At 49.7% G+C, this 22226-nt stretch overlaps 1 protein-coding gene across 1 annotated transcript in view; it reads left to right on the top strand.

Moving 5' to 3' along the window:
- The window catches only part of CECR2 (CECR2 histone acetyl-lysine reader), a 110093-nt gene that overhangs the window by 64827 nt on the left and 23040 nt on the right, over positions 1-22226 (top strand). The window contains exons 3-8 of the mRNA XM_075429380.1: positions 14137-14320; positions 15060-15199; positions 15718-15822; positions 16428-16477; positions 18852-19021; positions 19768-19845. Coding sequence (XP_075285495.1) covers positions 14137-14320; positions 15060-15199; positions 15718-15822; positions 16428-16477; positions 18852-19021; positions 19768-19845 — 727 coding nt within the window. The remainder of the gene's footprint in view (positions 1-14136; positions 14321-15059; positions 15200-15717; positions 15823-16427; positions 16478-18851; positions 19022-19767; positions 19846-22226) is intronic.

Below are 22226 nucleotides of genomic sequence, written 5' to 3'. Positions count from 1 at the left end.
CAGGGTCACCCAGAGCAGGCTGCAGAGGACCTTGTCCAGGCAGGTCTTGAATATCTGCAGAGAAGGAGACTCCACAACCTCCCTGGGCAGCCTGTTCCAGTGCTCCGCCACCCTCAGAGGGAAGAAATTCTTCCTCACGTTCAGACGGAACTTCCTGTGCTTCAGTTTGTGCCCATTGCCCCTTGTCCTGTCGCTGGGCACCACTAAAAAGAGCTTGGCCCCATCTTCCTGACACCCACCCTTCAGGTATTTGTAAGTATATATTAGGTCACCTCGCAGCCTTCTCTTCTTCAGGCTGAACAAGCCCAGCTCCCTCAGCCTCTCCTCGTAGGACAGATGCTCCAGTCCCCTCACCATCCTCGTAGCCCTGCGCTGGACTCTTTCCAGTAGCTCTTCATCTTTCTTGAACTGGGGAGCCCAGAACTGGACAGAGTACTCCAGAGGAGGCCTCACTAGGGCAGTGTAGAGGGGAAGGAGAACCTCCCTCGACCTACTGGCCACACTCCTCCTAATGCACCCCAGGATCCCATTGGCTTTCTTGGCAGCCAGGGCACACTGCTGGCTCATGGTCAACCTGTCGTCCACTAGGACACCCAGGTCCCTCTCTGCAGAGCTGCTCTCCAGCAGGTCAGCCCCAAGCCTGTACTGATGCATGGGATTGTTCCTCGCCAGGTGCAGGACTCTGCACTTGCCCTTGTTGAACCTCATCAGGTTCCTCTCTGCTCAATTTTCCAGCCTGTCCAGGTCACGCTGAATGGCAGCACAGCCTTCTGGTGTATCTACCACACCTCCCAGTTTGGTATCATCAGCAAACTTGCTGAGGGTACATTCTAACTCTTCATCCAGGTCGTTGATGAAGCAGTTAAACAAGACAGGGCCCAGTACTGACCCCTGGGGGACACCACTAGTTACCGGCCTCCAGCTAGACTCAGCGCCGCTGATGACAACTCTCTGAGTTCTGCCATTCAGCCAGTTCTCAATCCACCTCACCGACCGCTCATCCAGCCCCCACTTCCTGAGCTTCCCTAGGAGGATGTTATGGAAGACAGTGTCAAAAGCCTTGCTGAAGTCTAGGTAGACAACATCTACGGCTCTCCCTTCGTCTACCCAGCCAGTCATGCCATCGTAGAAAGCTATCAGATTGGTCAGGCATGATTTCCCCTTGGTGAATCCATGTTGACTATTCCTGATTACCTTCTTTTCCTCCACTTGCTAAATGATGACCTCCAGGATAAGCTGCTCCATCACCTTTCCCGGGATGGAGGTGAGGCTGACTGGCCTGTAGTTCCCTGGGTCCTCCTTCTTGCCCTTTTTGAAGATTGGAGTGACATTGGCTTTTCTCCAGTCCTCGGGCACCTCTCCTGTCCTCCAGGACCTCTCAAAGATGATGGAGAGTGGCTCAGCAATGACATCTACCAGCTCCCTCAGCACTCGTGGGTGCATTCCAACGGGGCCCATGGATTTGTGGGTGTCCAGATTGCTTAAGTGATCCCTCACACAGTCCTCCTCAACCAAGGGAAAGTCATCCTCTCTGTAGGCTTCCTCTCTTACCTCCGGGGCCTGGGATTCCTGAGAGGCAGCCTTGGCACTGAAGACTGAAGCAAAGGCGGCATTCAGTAGCTCTGCCTTCTCCGCATCCTCCGTCACCAGGACACCCGCCTCATTCAGCAGCGGCCCCGCATTGTCCCTAGCCTTCCTTTTGCTGCTGATATATTTGAAGAAGCCCTTGTTGTTGTTTTTGACATCCCTTGCCAACTTCAATTCCAGGTGGGCTTTGGCCTTCCTCGTCGCATCCCTGCACGCTCTGACCACATTCCTGTACTCTTCCCAAGTGGCCTGTCCCTCTTAGTAAAACTGCTCTGGTTTTATTGCTGCTCGTATTCTTATTTCTTCTTTTCCCTAGTCAACCAACAAAAGCACACAAGCAGCCCTTGCTCCTACCTAAAAATCAAATGCAGGCCCCCGCACCCAGTATGCATCTAGTTAACTGTACGTGTCTGCCTCCTCCTCCAAGTACTGCAGAATCCACCAGGCTTGGCAAATCCAGTCTCTCTTTTCTCCAGTGCTTCACATCTTCACACCAGTTGCTTTGTTTCTCTGGCTTGGCCAAATAGGCTGCTGCTCATCCTAGGTTGAGATGGGGAGATGGATGCTGGGCATTTGCTCTCTTTTTCCTGGTAGTGTGGTGGGGAGGGAGAGTGGGAGCAACAGAGAGGCACATAAGGGCAGTGAGGAGCAACTTGGCATATGTGGAAGAAGGACCACAAGTGCCTTCAGATTGTATTTTCCTCACCAAAAATCACTTTCTCCTTCTCACATGGAAGGAGAAGCAACAGCGTGCCTCTTTGTTGCCCCCCTGTACCTTGAGGTGTTAGAGGTAGGATGACAACATGAGATACTTGTGGCCCCTCCTGCTGGTCCTGGGGATGGCGACAAAAATCGAGCAGCCCTGGCTTACAGAAGGGTGCTTGGAGCTCCTGCAAGCAGGGAGATGGAAAACGACAGGACAGTTCAAAGTAACAGGTATGTGTGATTTCTCCTGCCGGTGCTGCCTTTCTCTCACACAGCCCAATTAACAGGGGTCACAGAGCACTGATTAGCTGCCTTAGCATTTTGTGAACATAAAGCAGTGAACAATCCAGGGTGAATGGGGGAGAGAAGATCAAATAGACCCTTATCTCAGCACTCCTCCCTGTCCCCAGCATTTGCCAGCCTAAGGGAAGAGTCTTTTCAGAAGAGGCCATTGTGGGACGGTACTGTTTCTGTGCTGATATCTGTGCTGCTTTTCTGCTTTCTCTCAGCAAAATAACAAACAAGTCACCCCCAGCAGCTGTGTCATGTGCAGGGTGGTTGCTAGATAAAAGCCAAATCCCGGGAGAAGTGTGGACCATAGGCAGCTGGGGAAGATCAGAGCATGCCCTTTTGTGGCACTGGCGTGTGAGATGAGTTCAGTCCCTACAGCTGCTGTCTCCTTTTGGAGGTGTGGTCTTTTTGCCTCCTGTCCCTTGTGTGAGGAAAAAGGGGTGGAAGGCAGCACATGTCAGCTTGTAGCAGGTAAAAGGGCATCTCTGTCTAATTCTAGAGTTGATGGGTGTGGTATAGTTGTGCTAAAGAGCCCAAGCTGGAAAATTCCTTGGTTGGTTTGTTTTTCTGCTGTGGTTGGGGGGAGAAGTTTGCACCAGCAGACCTGGAACCTCCCTGAAGGGTGGGCAGCTGTGGTGACCTCATGGCTTCCCCTATTTCCTTCACACTCCCCTGTTTTGGGGGGGTTGCAAAGCAACACTCCCACTTCAGCTGTCATACCCAAGTTAAGTGGCTGCACTTGCTTCTGTCAAGCCAGCACATGCTCTTGTGGTGTGATCCCTTATTAGACTAGACAGCCCACATCAGCTCTCCATTTTCTCTGCCTCCCTGGAGACACTGCCTCGCTCCATAGCTGTTCCTATTCTGCCTCTCTGTGGGATACAAGCATATCTGCCAGCTCCCCTTCCAGCTTCCTCAGTTTTTCTTGTATGGAAGATCACTCAAGGTAAGATGGAGGAAGATGAGGAGGAGGAGTGGAGTATTCTTAGCTGCTGACAGCCTTGGTTTTTCTTAGTTGATTTTTTCCCTCTCCTAAACATGAACACTGTATGAGTTCAGCTGGGAAGGCAGTGGATTCCCTGGCATCCAACAGTGTAAATTAGATTTCCTTATCAAGATCAAGCAGCCCTTCTGCTAGAGAACCCCCTGTCCTAACTTTGTGTTGTCATGTTGGAGGAAAGGTCCAGAACCCTGATGTCTTCTCTAAGCATCTCTTCAGCATATTCTTGAAGGTGGTCTCAGTGCCACGTTTGAGCTCTGGAAGCAAGTTACGAGGGTAAACAAGTGAGGGGCAGGGAACAGGAATGAAATTATTCTGCTGTCCTTTACTTTTGTGGAAGACTGGGGTGTATCTTCCATGGATGTGGAAATGTCTGATCACTCATGTTTCAGACTGCCAAATACAGGCGTCTAGACCAGACTAGGGAAGAGCTGCTGCTACTTAACATTTGCTAACCAGCCATCATTTTGTCCTTATGGTTTGAAACAAAACCATGGTTGTAATGTGGAAAGAATGTCTTCCTGTGTTCAGCAAGGGTGAAGACAAAGGTCAATGTGTGTAGAGTTCAGTGCAATCCGCGCTCTCATTCTTCAGGTGTCTTTCTCCTCCTCTTGACTGCCAGTGCTCCTGATGGCCACACAGGTAAGCCACAGAATTACTTGAGGTTTGGGCAACATCTTCATTCAGAAAACTCGTTCTAGTTAGAAACTTCACTCTGGAGCCTTGATCAGTCCAGTTTGATTTTGTTTTTTCCTTTTTCTTCTGCCATGTTGTGGTCTCATTCAGGGTCTGTTAATGTCAGCTGTCCTCCTTTTGTTCACAGCCACTTGTAGGCCATCTGGTTTTTTTCCAGACATGCATCAAAAGAGGGCTCTGAAAAGCAGGATGAGCCTGGGTGTTTGTTTCCTCCATCACAGAGGCTCTGCCAGGGTTGGATCTTGCTGAGGCCTTTCACCAGTTTGGTGTGGCCAGGAGTTACTGCTTCCCTTGAGACTGTCCCTGGCTGGAATTCGTGAAGTATGTCCCCACCAGTGGTGCAGCTAGTGGTGATGATAGTTGAATTGGAAATGAAATGTGGATGCTAAAGCTTACGGTCATGATTCCTGGATCTCCAGCTTCTCTGACATTTTGCTCTGCTGTGGTGAAGTGCTTTGAGGAGAGATCCTTCAAGGTGCTTGTTGCCCCCGAGCCTCTGCCAGTCTGATTGCCTGGATGACAAGTTGGCCCATGGTCTGAGGAATACTTACTTTCTGTTGGCTTGCGTGCCTTCTGAGTGAACTGCACACAGACGGCTTGGAAGGAAATCTGGAGTATACCTATCCAACCATTTTCTGTTCCAGAAGGATGAGGTAGTATCTTTTTTTCCCCTGCATCATGCCTGACTTAGCTTCTCAGTAGGGTAAGTTGTTTTAAGGTAAAGTACAAGCTGGTCCATAAGGCTTCTCCCCCACCTCTGATAAGAAAGCTCATTAATACAGTAAAAAAAAAAAAGCCTCCATTGTTACATGAGAGCTCAAGGTCAGGCTGATAGCAGTAATTCATATTACTTCTAAGGTCAGCCTAAGCTTTCTCTTTCTGGCAAGTCATGATAGATTGATCATGGGGGCCCTTACATTATTTTTCCTTCTGAAATAGGCTTTGCTTCTCCTGACCCTGCTAATGACGTTTGACTGAGGTCATTCCATCAAACCCTGAATCCTTCCCATTACGTTCTAGAGGGCTTGACTTTGTGCCAAAGCATTGTACACTTGTTAAGAATTCAGCTTTTCTGATCTCTGCTGTAGCAAAGAAGCTGTCTTTAGTGGAGAAGGGAGAGTTATCTTGAATGCCATCTATCAGTTAGTGCGCTCATTAACACCTGAGTGACTCCCAACACCAATCTGCTGCCTTTTTGCCAGTTCAGAACTTAAAAGGTGCCAGCCCATAAGGTGAAATATTTTCAGTCCATAAAATTGATTCCATGATAAAATGATTCCATGATAAAATTTGATTCCATGATAAAATGTCTGTTCTGATAAGACCTTGAATTTTTTTTGTTTTTGTTTGTTTGAACTAGAGATATCACAGAAGCACAGTTATCTTGTGTGCTGTGAATTTTATGCCCAAAAAGTCTATTTTTCACTTATTACTGAGAACCTTGTAAAAGGTGCTGGGTAGCTGAGGGAATCCAAGTCTTTTTCAGCTTTTAAAGCTTTTACCAGACAGAAATATCACCTCTGTTATTTTTCTTACTGGCTAACTCTGTGAAAGGAATGATGAAAGTAATTATATTCCTATTTAAACAGTCTTTGAGGGAAAGGCTGAGCTCTCCCAGTCTTGTTTTCTGTGTTACTCCCTCATGCTACTCTTGGGCAGGAGGTGGAGGAGGTCTGTTGTCGTTGCCGCTCTCTGTCAGCCTCTGGTTTTGTCAGGGTTCTTGGTTTTAATCTCAAGTACAGAACAATATACTGTCTGGGATTAGGCATAGATCAGGCTTGCCATTTTCCCAGCAGTTTTAGCTCAAGAGCATTCCAGTGTTTAGTTTTCTGTTGCATTTTGTAAATCAATGAAACAAGAGCATGAAAACACTGTCAACATGATAGAGACTCTAGCTAGTGGGTCCAGCCAGCTACTTGGCATCTAAACTTTCAGAAGGCTTATCTGTGTGTGCCAGCAGTATCTGAGCATCTTTGAGAGATTTTTGGTCTCCGATATTTCCAACTCCTTATCCTAATGTTTTTTGTTGTTAGTGGTTTTTTTGTTTTGTTTTGTTTTCCAATCCAATATCTACTCCCACAGGGCTGAGGGGGTTGGGGAGGGTAGGGTGTTTTTTTTTTGAGGGGAATGGAGAGAGGGGGCTTGTAACAAAATTGGCAGCAATAGACCAGATAGGGAAGTGTGCTGTGATGGTAATTCCACACTTGGGCCATGGCGTCCTGCCTGCAGGAAGTGCAGATTGACAGGAGAACTCTCCTACTGAATCGCTGTTTGGTTTTGCTTTGGTTTTTCTGGCTTGATTTTGTTTACAGTTTCCTAGCCAAGATCTCATTTACTTTGGAGGCTTTAAAACTAAAAGCACAAGTGGCTCTGCTTCTTATGGGCAGGAGGATAAAAAAAATAAATGTGTGTGTGTATATATACGTAATTCCAGCCCTGGCAGTGCTGAGTTTGCTCAGAAGGCTTTTAATGTTGAGTTTGCTCTCCAGGGTGCCTGTGGGGCTGGGGTCTGGAGGTGCAGCTTCCCCTCCCAAGCATGCGCACCAGAAGCTCCAACCAAATTTTTCCATATATCCAGTCAACCATGTGACATGTTCACCTTCTCTTCCAGAGGTCTCCAAAGGAGCCCTTCGGGGAAGCTGAGCATGGTGACGCACAACGGGATGGGGTCTTGCTCCATGTGCTGGCCAAGCTTTTTTTTCCAAAAGCAGTGTGGCCCCATGTGTTAAAACCCCAGGCAACAGGAAGGGTGTCTCTTCTGCAAGCAGGGGAAGCAGCGGTAGAGGCAGATTGGGATCCCCAGTCAAGGGGAGGAGTTCTCAGCTCCCCTCTCCTGGAGCACAGAGAAACCTTCCTCTCTGGGAGGCAGCCGGGTGGCAGATGGTCAGGCTGCGGTGCTGAGCTCTCAGGGGGGGTATCATTTCTCTGACTGTTCTGGACACCAATACCCATGTAAGGGAGGAGACCCTCCTTTAACTTGCTCCTATCTTCTTTGTGCCTTGAGTTTTTTGCAGCTGCTACTAAAGATCACAGGCAACTCGAGCTGCCTGGCACTCTTGTGGATCGTCTGCCACTATTTCTCCCCTTTGACACTGATGTGCTAGGTTGCATCCTTCCCTGTGCCGCAGATTTCCTTTTGTATATGTAGAGGTCCACAATGTATCATTAAAACTTTCAACCACAGGTGTGATTTAGCTTTGACCATCTTTCTAATCATTGCAAAAAAAAAAGGTAGGAATGTCTAACAACCCTCTGGCTTCAGACCACCAGGAGGGACGAGATGAAGAAATTGCACTGAGCTCATGAGAATCACCTGCATCCATCTGGGATGTATCGCATTGATACACATGTACTATTTCACCACTCCCCACTACAGCCATGCGAATTCCTTTGCAAATTGGGTGGCATGTGCAAAGCAAGGGACATTGTGACAAGTGAGGGAAAATTTGTCTTGGTTTTCTGAAATATTAATAGTGCAGAGTATAGTGAGGTTAGCATGGGGAGAAAGACAGTCTGTGGGAAGCATGAAATTTTATGGTTGCAGAGTACTCCAGGGTAGCTTTTCTGACCTCTTGTAGGTGATCTCTGTAAATAGTTTTCTTTGGTTAACGAGCTGTATGGAAGATGCTTTTGCTGTATGACAGGGGGTAGTAGAAGTGGTTGAGATATGCTGACAATCATTTTGGCCCATGGTCTCACACTCTTTTATAAAACGTTTTTAGGAGCCCCAGTTTTCAGGCGAGAGTTGATTTTCCTTTGGTTACGTGCCCTGAGACAGAGTGTGTCCATGTGCCAGTCCATCCTCTTTGGGAATACTCCGATTTGTAGAGAAAGGACATTGCTGACTTAACATCGCCTCTGCTGATTGAGTGTTGTTACAAGTCTTGGTGATACTGAGAACCGGAGGAGAAGCTGTCTCCTCATCTCGGTGATCTCCTTCCTGCCTTCTTTCCACCTACAAAGGAGGTTTTGGAGGTTCTCAGCTGCAGCAGAGACTATGTAGGATTTGCCACACCTGCAGGTCTATCACTGTCCTATTTGTGAGCTTGAAAAAGGGGTTGACAGCTTGCATCCAGGTCATTCCACTCCTGTACCCGGTCTGTCTGATTCTTGGTTTTGAATTTTGTGGATAATGCTAAAGAGTTAGTCCCGAGCATTTCTGCTTCGCACAAGGGAGAACCCCGAGGGCAGCGTTCTCACAGTTTGCTGTGCTCCTGGCAGATTTTCTTCTCCAAACGAGGGGGGCTGTTTCAGAAACCTTTTTCAATGGGAAATTTAATAGAGACAGGCCACAAGTGAGACTAGCCATAGGTGTGGCAGACAGGTTGAAGACAAGCACCGCACATTTGTCCGGAGGAAAGAGGCTGGCCCCCATGAAGAGGGAAAATATAAATTGGGTAAGATTGTGAGTGATTGGGAATGCTTCGAGACATCTGGTTGCCATCTCTGGTTCTCATTCAAAGAGACAAATGCACAGTAGCTGTCTTTAAAAACTGATGGGGGTAGGAACTCAAAGTACTCTTGAGAACAGAGCTTGTAATGTATCGAACATGGGTTGGATGGTGGAAATTTCTACTGTTAGCCACTTGTGTGAAAGTCAAACTCAAACCAAATGGGTTAAGTCAACAGAGCCAGTCCCCAGGGGGAATAAAAGTTACATAGGCAAAGATTTCAGACGATCTTCTGAAATTGAGGGGCTTCCTGGATCAGTTTTCTTTGAGAGCAGCCAAAATGGTAAAGCCAGATAAGTGAACTCGTCCAAGTGGTAAAAGTATGTCTAAGCCATGGTTTTCCCTTTTTTTTGATAGAAAAAATTTTAGCCAGAAAGACAGGAGCAGATAAAGCCCTGTTGCTTTTGTCGCTTCTTCCTGGCATCCCACGTCACCCACTAGTTTTTCAGGATCCTAGGGAAACTGTTTTTTCAGTCAATTTTATTAGAAATAGCCAGAGCCTCTGTATCAGATCTGATGATATAATCTGCCTTGAGCTCTGACAGAGTTGAAATGAACTTGAGGGGTCTGAAACCCAGATGCTCTCTGAGACCTTACAGACATTTCCCTTCCACGATACACTAAGCATTCGAATACAGGTGTTGCTTTCCTGCTTTCAGCAAAAGATGTTCTTGTCGCTATTTCTGTTCTGAAAGCTAGAGTCAAATCTGTCTTTTTTTTTTTTGTTTTAATCCAACGGCTTCAGTAAATATCTAGCATTTAAGCTGTGTGTGATCAAGTAGTGCTCTTGAATCAGATCAGACAGATACTTATACCACTTGCATGAGTTCATTTATCTTGCTCTACCATTTTAGCTGCTCTCAAAGAAAGATAAAATGTCTATAAAGAGCATCTAGTATCCCACTTTTTTGCCAAGTTGAAGTCCTTGCTGGAAGTTGGATTGGGTCTTGAGGTACATGACAGTCCATTCACTGTGGGAATGCACAGCTACTTCAGGTAGGTGTACTCTACACTGAATATTTCATTTTAAAAAAGGATAGTTGCTGTAGAAGGCTGCAGAAGGCACTAAATCCAGGTACATTCAGGCATCTGTAGGCAGTCCAGGAGATTCCTAGAATGCATTGAAGATAACTTTTTAATCAAGGTAATTGACACCCCTGTCCGAAGGGGTGCAGTACTGGACCTGATGCTAACCAGTCCAAGTGAGCTCATTGGTGACGTCAAGCCTGGAGGCAGCCTGGGTTGCAGTGATCATGCATTGGTGGAGTTCAGACTCCTGAGGGATATGGGAAAGGTGAGGAGTATAGTCAGGACCCTAAGTTTTAGGAAAGCCAACTTCCAGCTGTTCAAGGAGTTAGTCAATAGGACCCCTGAGAAATGGTCCTCAGGGACAGGGGACCAGAAGAGAGCTGGCAGATCTTTAAGGATGCTTTCCATAGAGTGCGGGAGCTCTCAGTCCCCAGGTGTAAGAAGTCAGGCAAGGAAGGCAAGAGACCGGCATGGCTGAGTTGAGACCTGCTGGTCAAACTAAAGGACAAGAGGAAACTGCAAAGACAGTGGAAGCAGAGACAGGTACATTGGGAAGAGTATAGGGATGCTGCGTGGTTGTGTAAGCATGAGGTCAAGGTCAGGCGGGCCAAGGCGCAGCTGGAGCTGAACTTGTCAAGGAATGCAAAGAATAATAAGGGCTTCTACAGGTATGTCAGCCAGAAAAGGAAGGTCAGAGAAAGCCCTCCCCCAGTGAGCAAGAATGGCAACCTCGTATCAACAGATGAGGAGAAGGCTGAGGTACTCAACAACTTTTTTGCCTCAGTCTGCACTGGCAGCCTGTCTCCTCACCCCCTCCCCAGCTGATGGACTGTAAGATGGGGACCAGGGCGATAAAGCCCCTCCCACTGTAAAGGAAGACTAGGTTTGGGACTACCTGAGGAACCTGAACATACGTAAGTCTATGGGACCTGATGAAATGCATCCCAGAGTCCTGAGGGAATTGGCTGATGTCATTGCCAAGCCACTCTCCATCACATTTCAAAAGTCATGGCAGTCAGGCAAAGTTGCTGGTGACTGGAGGAAGGGAAACATTGTGCCCATTTTTAAAAAGGGTAGAAAGGAGGACCCTGGGAGCTACCGACGTGTCAGCCTCACCTCTGTACCTGGGAAGCTCATGGAACAGATCCTCCTAGAAGCACATGGAGGACAGGGAGGTGATTCGAGACAGCCAGCATGGCTTCACCAAGGGCAGGTCCTGCCTGACCAACCTAGTGGCTTTCTGTGATGGAGTGACTGCACCAGTGGACAAGGGAAGAGCTACGGATGTGATCTATCTGGACTTCTGTAAAGCCTTCAACACGGTGCCCCACAATATCCTTCTCTCTAAATTGGAGAAATAGGGATTTGGTGGGTGGACTGTTTGGTGCATAAGGAATTGGTTGGAAGGTCACAGCCAGAGGATAGCGGTCAACAGCTCAGTGTCCAGATGGAGATCAGTGACAAGTGGTGTCCCTCAGGAGTCCGTACTGGGACCAGTACTGTTTAACATCTTCATCAGTCACATAGTGGGATCAAGTGCACCCTCAGGAAGGTTGCCAGTGGCACCAAGCTGAGTGGTGCAGTTGACACACAGGAAGGATGAGATGCCATCCAGAGGGACCTGGACAAGCTGGAGAGGTGGGACTGTGTGAACGTCATGAGGTCCAACAAGGTAAAGTGCGAGGTCCTGCACCTGGGTCGGGGCCAGCCCCTGCTATCAGTACAGGCTGAGGGATGAAGGGCTTGAGAGCAGCCCTGCCGAGAAGGACTTGGGGGTACTGGTGGATGAAAAGTTAGGCATGAGCCACCAATGTGCACTCACAGCCCAGAAGGCCAACCGTATGCTGGGCTGCACAAAGAGAAGCATGGCCAGCAGGTCGAGGGAGGGGATTCTGCCTGACTACTCTGCTCTGGTGAGACCCCACCTGGAGCCCGCAGCACAAGAAGGACATGGACCTGTTGGAGTGGGTCTGGAGGAGGGCCACAAAGATGATCTGAGGGCTGGATCACCTCTCCTGTGAGGATAGGCTGAGAGAGTTGGGATTATTCAGCCTGGAGAAGACAAGGCTGTGGGGAGACCTTATAGCAGCCTTTCAGTACCTGAAGGGGCCTATAGGAAAGATGGGGAAAATATTTTCAGCAGGGCCTGTTGTGATAAGTCAAGGAGTAATGGCTTTAAACTAAGGGAGGGTAGGTTTAGACTAGATATAAGGAAGAAATTTTTTACCATGAGGGTGGTGAATCACTGGAATGGGTTGCCCACAGGGGTAGCGGAGGCCCCATCCCTGGAAACATTCAAGGCCAGGTTGGACAGGGCTCTGAGCAACCTGGTCTAGCTGACGATGTCCCTGCTCGCTGCAGATGGGTTGGGCTAGATGACCTCTAAAGGTCCCTTCCAACCCAAAGCATTCTATGATTCTATGAAACACAACCGGAGCGCTGGTAACACTCATCTGGTGAGAGGAGTTATCTCTGGGAGATCAGCTTGCATTTGATGTCAGAAAGAAGCAGGCTGGTGGGGAGTGATCTGCAGGGTGTTATCATCAGCTTCTCTCCACTTGAGAAGGAAGGGGAACGCTGCCAGGTGGACATGGCTTAGAGGAATCATGTAGCATCTGTTCATTCTTGCAGTCACCATCCAGTCATGGTCCTTGCAATGAGGTCCAGTCTTTACCAAACATGTGGAGCCCCCTGTCTAATAGCTAACTTCTTGTTGATTTTTAACAGCCTTGTTCCAGTTGGATTGTTCTCCTCTATCTCTTTGTTCAAAAATAATAACTTTTGTAGTAGTTAGCAATTTCTCAGGCAAGTGCAATTCTGTAGCGCTGGCATGGTTCCATTAATCATATAGAGTAATATGTTTGTGCCAAAAACCTATCAAGTTGAGCCGCCTTTTCGAGAGATGGTGGGAATGTGTACCCAGTGGTGTTCTTGCCGGCATATGGACTTCCTGTGTGTACAAGAATGGCTGGGGCGTGGGGGGGTGCGTGTGTCCCTTTGCTGTGCTCAGGGTACACAGCTCAAGCAGGCTGAGAGAGCCTGGCAAGTCTCAGGACTCAAAGTGATATGGACAGATCTTAAAACAGTTTTATATTTAGGGACATGTGGCCTCACCAGCCCTTTTTCATTCCCTCCCCTGAAATTTTCAGCAGTCAGAAGAAGAACTTAAGTCTCCTTAAAATATAGACAAGAGTTCTGTTAGCCTTAAGCTCCATCAGCAGTCTAGTGTGTGTCAGATGGGGATATCCACCCTCCACGCCAGGTGAGGGGTGTGTTTCCTTGGGTTATATGGTGAACTGCTGGCAATGAATGGAGGACTTAATGTGGCCCAGCTAGCAAATGAGAAGGATGGGTTTAGTAGTAGTGTTTATGAAGAGCTTGAGTGCTCAGCTTGATCATCTTGGGGACTAGAGAGGAGAGAGTCCTCACTCTGAGGGTGATGGAGCACTGGAACAGGCTGCCCAGGGAGATTGTGGAGTCTCCTTCTCTGGACATATTCAAGACCCGCCTGGACAAGGTCCTCTACAACCTACTGTAGGTGACGCTGCTTCGGCAGGAGAGTTGGACTAGATGACCCACAGAGGTCCCTTCCAACCCCGACCATTCTGTGATTCTGTGATTCTGTGCTGAACCTTTTTAGAGAGGTATTCTCATGCTGGGAATGCACCTTGATGAGTGACAGGGTCCAAGCCACGTGCACTGACAGGGCTGTGCAGATGTCCTGCCAGAGCTGCTGGTGGAGGAACACACAGAAAGTGGCAGCACCTTTGGGGATGGAGGGAGAGGAGAATAGGGCGCCACAACAAGACTATGGGAAGCACACAGCAACAAAGCGGGGAGGAGATAATCAGCCACAGAAAGTGTCGAGGCACTGAACCAGGTCATGGAAAACTACTTAAGAGGCACAGAGAGGTGCGGGGCTTGGCAGTGGCAGAGGTGAGCAAATGGCAAGCTGAAGAAGAGGGTCTCCACATCAAAGAGGGAGAAGCGGCAGGTGATCAGGCTCACCAGCTTCGTTGTGTCCTGTTTTAGCAAAGGGTCAGTGTTCGTGCTAGCACTGCATTGGCATGGAAAGTAGATGGGGCTGAGGTGAGATCACGTTTAGCTTGCTCTTTCAGGCTGGAAAGAAATAACAGTAACACGGCATCCTGTAAGCTCTGTGTGTGTAATGTGAAATCCTGCAGCGTTGCAATGAGATTGCTGTGTTTTGGAAACCTGAGGTACAGAGCTGCAGCTAACCATAGCTGTCATAGGGCATGGTTTTCCTTCCAGTGTTAGCTGGCTCGGCGTTGTGATTTTTTGAGTTGCTTGGTCTCATCAGGTGTTTCTGGCGTGGTGAACTACAGTGAGTGTGTGGGACTTTGTTTCCTTGGTTAGATCACAGACATTTCACAGCTACCTGGAGGACATCATCAACTATCGCTGGGAGCTGGAGGAAGGGAAACCTAACCCCCTGCGGGAGTCCACCTTCCAGGAGCTGCCCTTGCGCACCCGGGTCGAGATCCTGCACCGCCTCTGTGACTACCGCCTCGATGCAGATGATGTCTTCGACCTCCTCAAGGTGCTTTGGGAAGCGGGGAAGAGGGAAATGGTGCGGCTGCAGGAGCTGGGCCAGATCAGTGAATCTTCCTGGGAAGAGAAAGGCTGATGCTATTCATTGTATTTTAAGGCCAGGTACTCAGTGGCAGTGTAGTGAGTTGGCAGTTCCCCCCCCATCTCCTCCCCTGCCTTGCAGAGGACCCAAGGCAAGCATGCAGGAAGGGTGCTTGGGGTCCTTGTCCTGGACAGATGTGTTTGTAACATGGAATTCACTAAGTAAATTGGCTTCATTGGCTACTCTTCCTGTGAAGAGCGAATTTGGAGATGCTCCAACTGTAATGGTGGGGCTGTGAGACCCGAGACTGCCTTGCTGAGGGATGGTGTGAGATGAAAGGATGGGGCTGAGGTGTACTGGGGGAGCTGGGGGGGGAGGGGTAGTGCTGGGGAGGGGGGAGGGAGCTTCTCAGGGCTGTGTGTGACTGTTGCCAGCACTAATTAGACCTTCCCTGTCAGGAGCACCAGAGATGAAATGTTAAAATGAGAGAGTCCATTCAAATTAGAGATCCCTCCCTGGACGGAGAGCAAATGCTGTTTTCCCCCTGGAGTAACATTTTCCTAGCTCGGCCCAGAGGAGCAGCTGCACTGCTGCTGTGGCATGGTGGGAAGGGAGGAGAGAGTGGGGTGTTTGCGGAGGCATGTCATCATGTTTTGTGTGACAATGTGGCCGCTTTTCAACTTGTCACCATCTGGCGGGGGCTCAGGGCTTGGACGCGGACAGCCTCCGTGTGGAGCCGCTGGGTGAGGACAGCAGTGGTGCCCTGTACTGGTACTTCTACGGCACGCGGATGTACAAGGAGGACCCTGTGCAGGGGAGAACGAACGGAGAGCTGGCTCCAGACAGGTAACAGCCCCCTCACATCCCCCCGTGTCTGGGTGCAGGGGGCAGGGCGAGGGGCGGCGCAGCCAGCCTGGCTGGAGGGGACCCTGCCTGACTGCTGTTGTGGCGGGGGGCCTGGGAGCGAGCCACACGGAGCGGGGTGAGACTGGAGTTGCCAAGCAGACTGTGAGCTGCCCCGCGTCACGCATTGTGTTGGAGCCAGCTTTGCTGGCACCAGGAGAGCCTGCTGTGGGATGCTTTTTCCTTTGTGGCATCAGGAGAGCCTGCTGTGGGAGTGATGCTGCCTGCCCCATCGCATTCCTCCCTGTCTGCCCCGCACTGTGCCGGCGGCTACCAGATCAGGCTTCCAGTGAATGGGAATCCCTTCTCTCCTCCCCTCCCTGTCCTGTTGCTGCTCTGATTTAATCCCTCCTTTGGTTGGGTTCCTAGCAGCTGTTCCAATTTCCCTGCCCTTCTCCCATCCTGCCAGCAGCAGTTCCCTTGCTCAGCAGATATTTCATGGTGGTTTTGCCATTTTGCAGGGGATGCGGGGGGCAGACAAACACCTCAAATGTTCCTGGGAAAACAGGGAAGAGACGAGGGCGACCCCCAAAGCGGAGAAAACTGCTGGAAGAAAATTTGCTGAGGTATGGAAAGGTTGTTCTTGCAACAGATGTCAGATGCATATGTTCCCAGGGGGAAGTGTAATGTACTTCTGGGGTTCCCCCAATAAGTATGTATATACCATGCAGCCATAATTTCAATGCATCTCTGAAGTGAAACAAGCTCAGACTTGGTGGATGCTTTGATCACTCTCCAAAGAAAATTCTGACTGAGCTGGAAGCCAAGTTTGGTGAGACAGTGGGTATCTTCCAACTGCCTCACTTCAGGTGCAGGTCCCCCATGCAGTGCTAGGGGATATGCTTCTGATAAAGAATGCTTCCACTGTGTAGCGCTTGAAGCCAAAAATCCTGGCCACTTGAGTCAGTATAGGTTTTTGGGATGCTTCCCGTAAGAATTGAAATATTGTCCTTGCCGAACTCCAGCCCGCACCCTTCACTTCTTAAAATTTTATGAAGCTATGATAAATGTATATGTGTATATGTATGCTGAATGTGTGTTCTGCACGCTTATTTTTTCATGGTTTTGCTGTGCATTGAGTAATTGCTGCATACCCCATTCTCCTCAGAAACAACTGCATTTCAGTGATGTGAAATAATGTGTTCATTGTATCACTCCTCTTTTTTGGTAGGGAGAAGGCAGAAGAGAACTTGCTAATCTGCGAGACTCAGATAAGAAACGGTAAAGAGATTTTGTGGGGTCAGGGTTGATACGATCAGCTAACACGTCTCATAAATTATCAAGGCCTGGAGAGATGCGTTTCCCAGGAAAAGGAGAGTCTTTCTGCCAGTGGCTGGGGCCGAGTTTGGAAGGAGGGGTTGGCATTACAGGCTGCCCTGCAGCTGGGAGCCTGGGCACCTGTGGCCTTCCTGTCTTGTCATGAGTTAATTTGGGATGAAGAAACGTGACATATTGGGTTACACTAGGCCTTGGGGACCCACCTACTCACTGCAGTTGATGGAAATGGGCTGTGAATGGCCTTTGCTCCCCCAGGGATGAGGTGAACACAAGCCCCTGTTTTTTGTAGTGGGTGCATTTTTTCAAACTGGGAAGAGAGTGGGGTTAGTGATGCCAAGATAGGGAGGGAAGAACCGTTTTGATTGTCCTCTCCTCTCCTCTCCTTCCCAGTGGCCATTGGGTGACTGAACTCAGTACCACGTAAATGATGGCTTGGGGATACTCACCGAAGGGTTAATGAGGCAAGCAGAAAATGCGAGTTGGCAACCTAATGTGAAACTGGGTCTGAGGGGGCTGGGACTCGTTTATCATACATGTGGATCCATTGGGTTCCACATAACCCAAGAGCTCACCCAGCCCATTGCACCACAATAAAAGGCAAGGGTGGCATTGTCTGTCCCTTACCTCCTTCGCTTCCCCTTTTGTCTTCAGATTTCCTGGCGGCTGCTCTGGAGCTGGGTGGGCAGAGCTGTAGCAAAGCGTGTTGAGGTGCTGGGGGTTTTGTCAGGTCTTCCAGCAAGTGTGTCACTTCAGCTGCAGAGTGATCTTGTGGTGGCACAAAGCAGTGCCTTAGTCCTGGTTGCTTTTGAAATGAGTTGCCCGTAGGCAGCTGGCAAGGGAAGGGGAAACAAGGGGGCAGGCTCTGGAGGCAGCGTGCAGGTAAGCTTCCTGCTGCAGGTGGGCAGCGGACGGCTTCGCATAGCCAGGGTGGCAGAAACCAGCAGATGCTTGGTCCTCCACCATCACGGTTACCAGTTCCCAGTGCATTAACTTGAGCTGAAGCTGGAGGCAGGTTAAGCTGTACACTGGCCCGTGACCTGGAGCTAGCGCACACTTGCTCTGTGCCTCTCTGTGGCATGGTTTCCAGCAGAGGGCAGGTGGCTGGAGGAAGGCTGTGGCTCACCACTCTTCCTGGGGCAACCTGATTAGCTCACGTGCTGGAGCCACTGGCAGCTCAAATCCATGAAGGGCCCAGGGTTGGGTTCAGAGAGAAAAGGGCTCTGGTTTTTGCTGCTTCATATTTTTCATATTTAATTTGCTTGAAAAGGCAGTGAGAAGCTGTGTGACATGTGCCAGTGCGGGTGGTGACCATTGCTTTCTTTCCAGGAGCCTGTGATTAGCTCTAGAAAAGTCTAGAGGGAGATGAGAACCCCGCAGCCTGAAGGGGTTTGAACCAACGATTTCCCTTCCTCCAAAAATGGGCCAAAACGTTTTTTTGCTTAGAGAACGTCCCGGGGCAAAAGCATGCAAGTTGCAACCCATGAGGCTTCTCTGCTCTGTGTAAACATTTGTAGAGCAGGAACCACATTCCCTCTCTCCAGGTGGGTGTTCCAACCACCACGCGAGAGAGTCCTTCCTTCATAATTAATATTCAGATGTTTCACGCAAGGTGGAACAGCTCACAGTGTTCTGGTAGTTGGGACACACTTCAGAGTGGTGGGGTATCTGCTTCAGATCCCTCTCTTGATTGAACAGGGATGAGATGTGAACTTTTGGAACTTCCCCCTCATCTGGCAGCGTGATGAAGCCAGTCCTTTGCTTCCTTTTCTGTTCTTTCAAGTACCTGCAAATAAAATGTTTCCTTTGGGGAGAATGGGAGGTTTTATTCACCGCAGCAAAGGTTTGCAGTGGTAAAAAAAAAAAAAAAATTTTGGCTTGTTTCAAATAACATTAATTTTCAATGTTTTTATTCTACTGCCAGACTAAATCAGACATTTGCATTACCCTGCGTAAGTCCTGCTCTGGCTGACAGCCTCCATTACAAGAGACAAATTAAATCCTTTTCCCTGGTCCATCACAACTGGAATGGAGGTTTGCTACAGGGTTGTCACACTACCCATGTGTTGCAAAGTGCCACCATTCTTCACATGTGTATTTCTTCTGTGTCTTGGCATAACTTTTGGTGTCATTAGGGGGGGTAGCAGTGCTTCTGGTGGCTCAGGAGAGCTTTGGGACTATAGCAAAGAGCATGTTTCTTATAGCAGTGGCCATTGGCAGTATCTTTTGTTCTTCGTGAGCCCAGAGGAGAGGAGAAGGGATAAAGAAAAGTTGTTAGTCATAACTGCTGTGGAGATAACATCCTTTGATGCTGTTGAAGGGTCCCAAGGGCCTGGCCGTGGGACATGGTGGCTGCTGTGTCAGACGGAAGAGGAGTGGAGGCAGGTCACAGAGAGCTTCAGAGAGAGGACTTCCCTTAGAGAAAGGCAGCTCTACAAACTCTTGAGTGAAGACTTCCTGCCGGAGATCTGCAACATGATTGCACAGAAGGTGAGGAGACATGACATCCTGTTTACCTCTCTATGACAGCTTCCAAGAGCATGGATGTTTGCCGACTGAAGGAGAGCCAAATCCAACCAGCCTGTCACCCTGTCCTGCTGCCCCCTGTTCCAGCCTGCAAGTGTCGTTGATGTGGGGGCTGTTGAGCTTGTGTACGGAGAGAAAGACTCTCCCCCGTGGAATGGCAGGTCTAGAGTAGATAATTAAGGATCTGTTTTGTGATTGCACAGCAGCGTAGATAGGATGGCTGAAGGGGTTACTGTCTTAAGCCATCTTCTGTGTCCTTTTCTGCTAGCAGGAATCTCTGTCTGCTTTTGAACTGCTGTGATTTACAGCTTAGCTTTTCTGTGCAATCTGCCTCTGATTTCACTTTTACTGCTGTTTCTCAGCTGGCTCTGCTGAAGGGACAGTGGCTGCTTTAGCTGTCCTAGCTAAGTCCGCTTGAGCTGTTATGTCAGAGCCCCAAAACTCCCAAGGGTATTGTCCGTCAACTGAATGTTTTCAGGTGAGACAGATTTGGAATGGGATCCTTCAGGTAGATGGCTCTGTAAAAGGGGCTCTGCAGTCAGTGCGATGTTCTTGGATTGAGTTCAGTTTGCTTGTTTGCTACCCTTGTAAAGCTAATAGGGATTTCATGGTCACTTCTAGCCTCCAGAGTTTCTCCTGCTAGTGTCACTGATGTGCCCTAATTTCCTCCACTCTCTTTTTCCTTCCCTCAATTCTCAACCCTGTTTCAGGAGAAGCGTCTACAGCGGACAGAGTTTTCTCCCAGGTGGCTGTCTGAACATCAACCCATCAAACCAATCAAGCAGGAGGTGAGGGGGGGTGCAAGGGGGAGGACGACGGAGGGAGGCAAGAGCAGATGCCTCCTGGGGGAAAAAATAAACCACAGCATCGCTATTCAGTGGGAAGGAGTCATTTGAAAGTGCTTGTGCTGAAAAGAGAGATGGGTGGTAATGCCCGTCAAAGGCAGGCTGGCGCTCGGGATTTCTATGGCCAGCAGGGAGGTGCTGCCCTCTGGATCGCAGAGGTAACAGGCCTCGCCGCAGAGCCCGGCGCAGCTGCATATGGAAATCTGCGCTCAGGCTGGGGAATTCCACTTCAATGAAAGTGCTGGCATATTTGAGGCAGTTCAAAGAAAAGTTGAAGAAGGATGAGAGGACTAGGAGAACCGGCTTACAAAGGGAAATGACAGAAATTCAGCCAAGGGGAAAACGTGAGGCTGTAAACACTTGAGGGTGTAGATAGTGCAGAGGGAGAGAAGAATGACTGATGCAGTACAGAGCTGAGCTAGGAGGGGGTCAGCTGGAAATGGAAGTCACAATTTAGGCTGCTTGAAGAAATGCTTGTCAAACTGCAGCCTTGTCAGCTGAAACGGCTCTTTCCGTGCCTCTTCACCCTCATCTCCTCTCTATCCTCTCAGTGTAACAGCACCGCCGCTTGCGGGTCTGTGCAGTGAACCAGACCCAGGAAAATGGCTGGAGTTAAATATAACCTTTTTCTCTGGTTGGGGTTATCTTTAACGTAGAACAGCTTTCCAATCCAGTTCACCATGCAGCCCCCCAGCAGTCACGTTGGCACAGCCAGGGGCATGGTGTGGTGGAGATGGGGGGGAGTCTTTGAACTGGCAACTGCTATCCAAAGCAATCGATCAGGCAACGTGGGATTAGCTTTGGAGGAAAAAAAGGCATGATTCTACCAGGCAGCGGCATAATCTCTCGCTGTAGATGTTATGAAAACGCAGTTACCTGGTATTTTGTCAAACCCTGGGAAATTAAACGCAGGGAGCATTCTATGTGAGCCAGGGTCAGGGGTTCCTGCAAAACAAAGGAGAAAGTGTGGTTCCCCACAATAAACTTAGAATAGATCAATGAAAGGAAGGAAGAACATCTCGTCATGCTGCAGATAAAAGCCTGGGGAGAGGGAAATAAGACCCCAGCAATGGTCAGTTTGGGGTCAGAACTGCTCTCTGCAGAGCCCACTGTGCAGGAAGCGCAGGGACACGTTTGTTCGCAGGCAGCAGAAATCCCAGAGGACGAGGGGAGTGGGAAACACATGGAGCCTGAATGATGCTAATCAGTACCGCAGGTGCTGCAGGTCTGGGGCGGCAGAGGGCTGTTAATTGCTGCCTGTGGGCCAGTGAAACATTTCCAGCGAGCGGGGGGGCCCTCCTGGCACCCGCTGCGCTGAGGGATGGGCAGCCAGCAGGACGTGGCAGCCATCCCTGTCACAGGGGAGCCAGGGAAGGTGCCAGCAAGTCTGATGGCTTGTTTGCTGAGCAAGAGGTGGGCAGCAGGCAAGTCTGCGGGAGAGATCCTCAGCCTGGGGCAGGGCTGACCCCTTCCTCTTAGCTCCGCGAGCTGGATGCCGCTTTGGTCTGAGATACAACCGCTCCGTAGGCTCCTAATCCTGTGGGGGATTTCTCAACAGGTGGTTCAGATTAGCTCCTCATTAAAGAGCCGTCTGAGCAGCACCCTCATTAAGACAGCGCCGCGGAAACCGGAGCAGGGCAGGTCTGGAGGGCGAGGGGCCGGGGCCGGGGCCGGTGCCTGCCGCCCGGTGCCGGGGGGCAAAGCGGAAGGCGGAAGTTCGGCCCGCTCGGGGCGCGGGGGAGGCGGCGGTGCTGTGTCCTGGAGCGCCCCCTGGCGGAGGGAGGCAGGCGGTGGCGCCGCGGTGGCAGAATAGGGCTGGGTGTTCTCCAAGTGGGGAGGGAGCTGGAGAAATGTCCCTTTGCCACCTCTTTGTTCAGGAAGGAAGTTTAACTTGTGTTGGCTTCTTGGTTTTATCGTTCTAATAGGCGTCTCCTTCCGTCACATCTAATAGGCGTTTACTTGTTTGTGTTTGCTTACTTTTTTAACCCAGAGATGAGCACCCCCATCCCCAATGGGCTTAAGTGGGACACCAGGCAGTAGGTCCTTCTGAAACTTTGTCTGTTTCTGTGTCTGAAGTGTCTTGAAGAGCCCGTGCCAGCATCGCTGCTGCCCTGCAAGCGTTGCAGGGACCAAGTGCAGTTGTCACAGGCATTTGCTGCAGCCCTCGGTGCTCGCTATGCTGTACTTGTGGCTTCTGCTTTTGTCTTTTTTTCTCTTCCTAGATCTGCTAGGATGACACCTCCTCCTTTGCTTCAGATTGTGCCGTTGCTTTGTTGATGCCATATTTGTGGTGGGTTGATGTGGAACGTGGTGTAGATTCTGTG

Source organism: Opisthocomus hoazin, chromosome 8, assembly GCF_030867145.1.
Source record: "Opisthocomus hoazin isolate bOpiHoa1 chromosome 8, bOpiHoa1.hap1, whole genome shotgun sequence".
Taxonomy (NCBI): domain Eukaryota; kingdom Metazoa; phylum Chordata; class Aves; order Opisthocomiformes; family Opisthocomidae; genus Opisthocomus; species Opisthocomus hoazin.
Note: the sequence above shows the minus strand (reverse complement) of the source record. Positions and strands in the feature narration are given on the sequence as shown.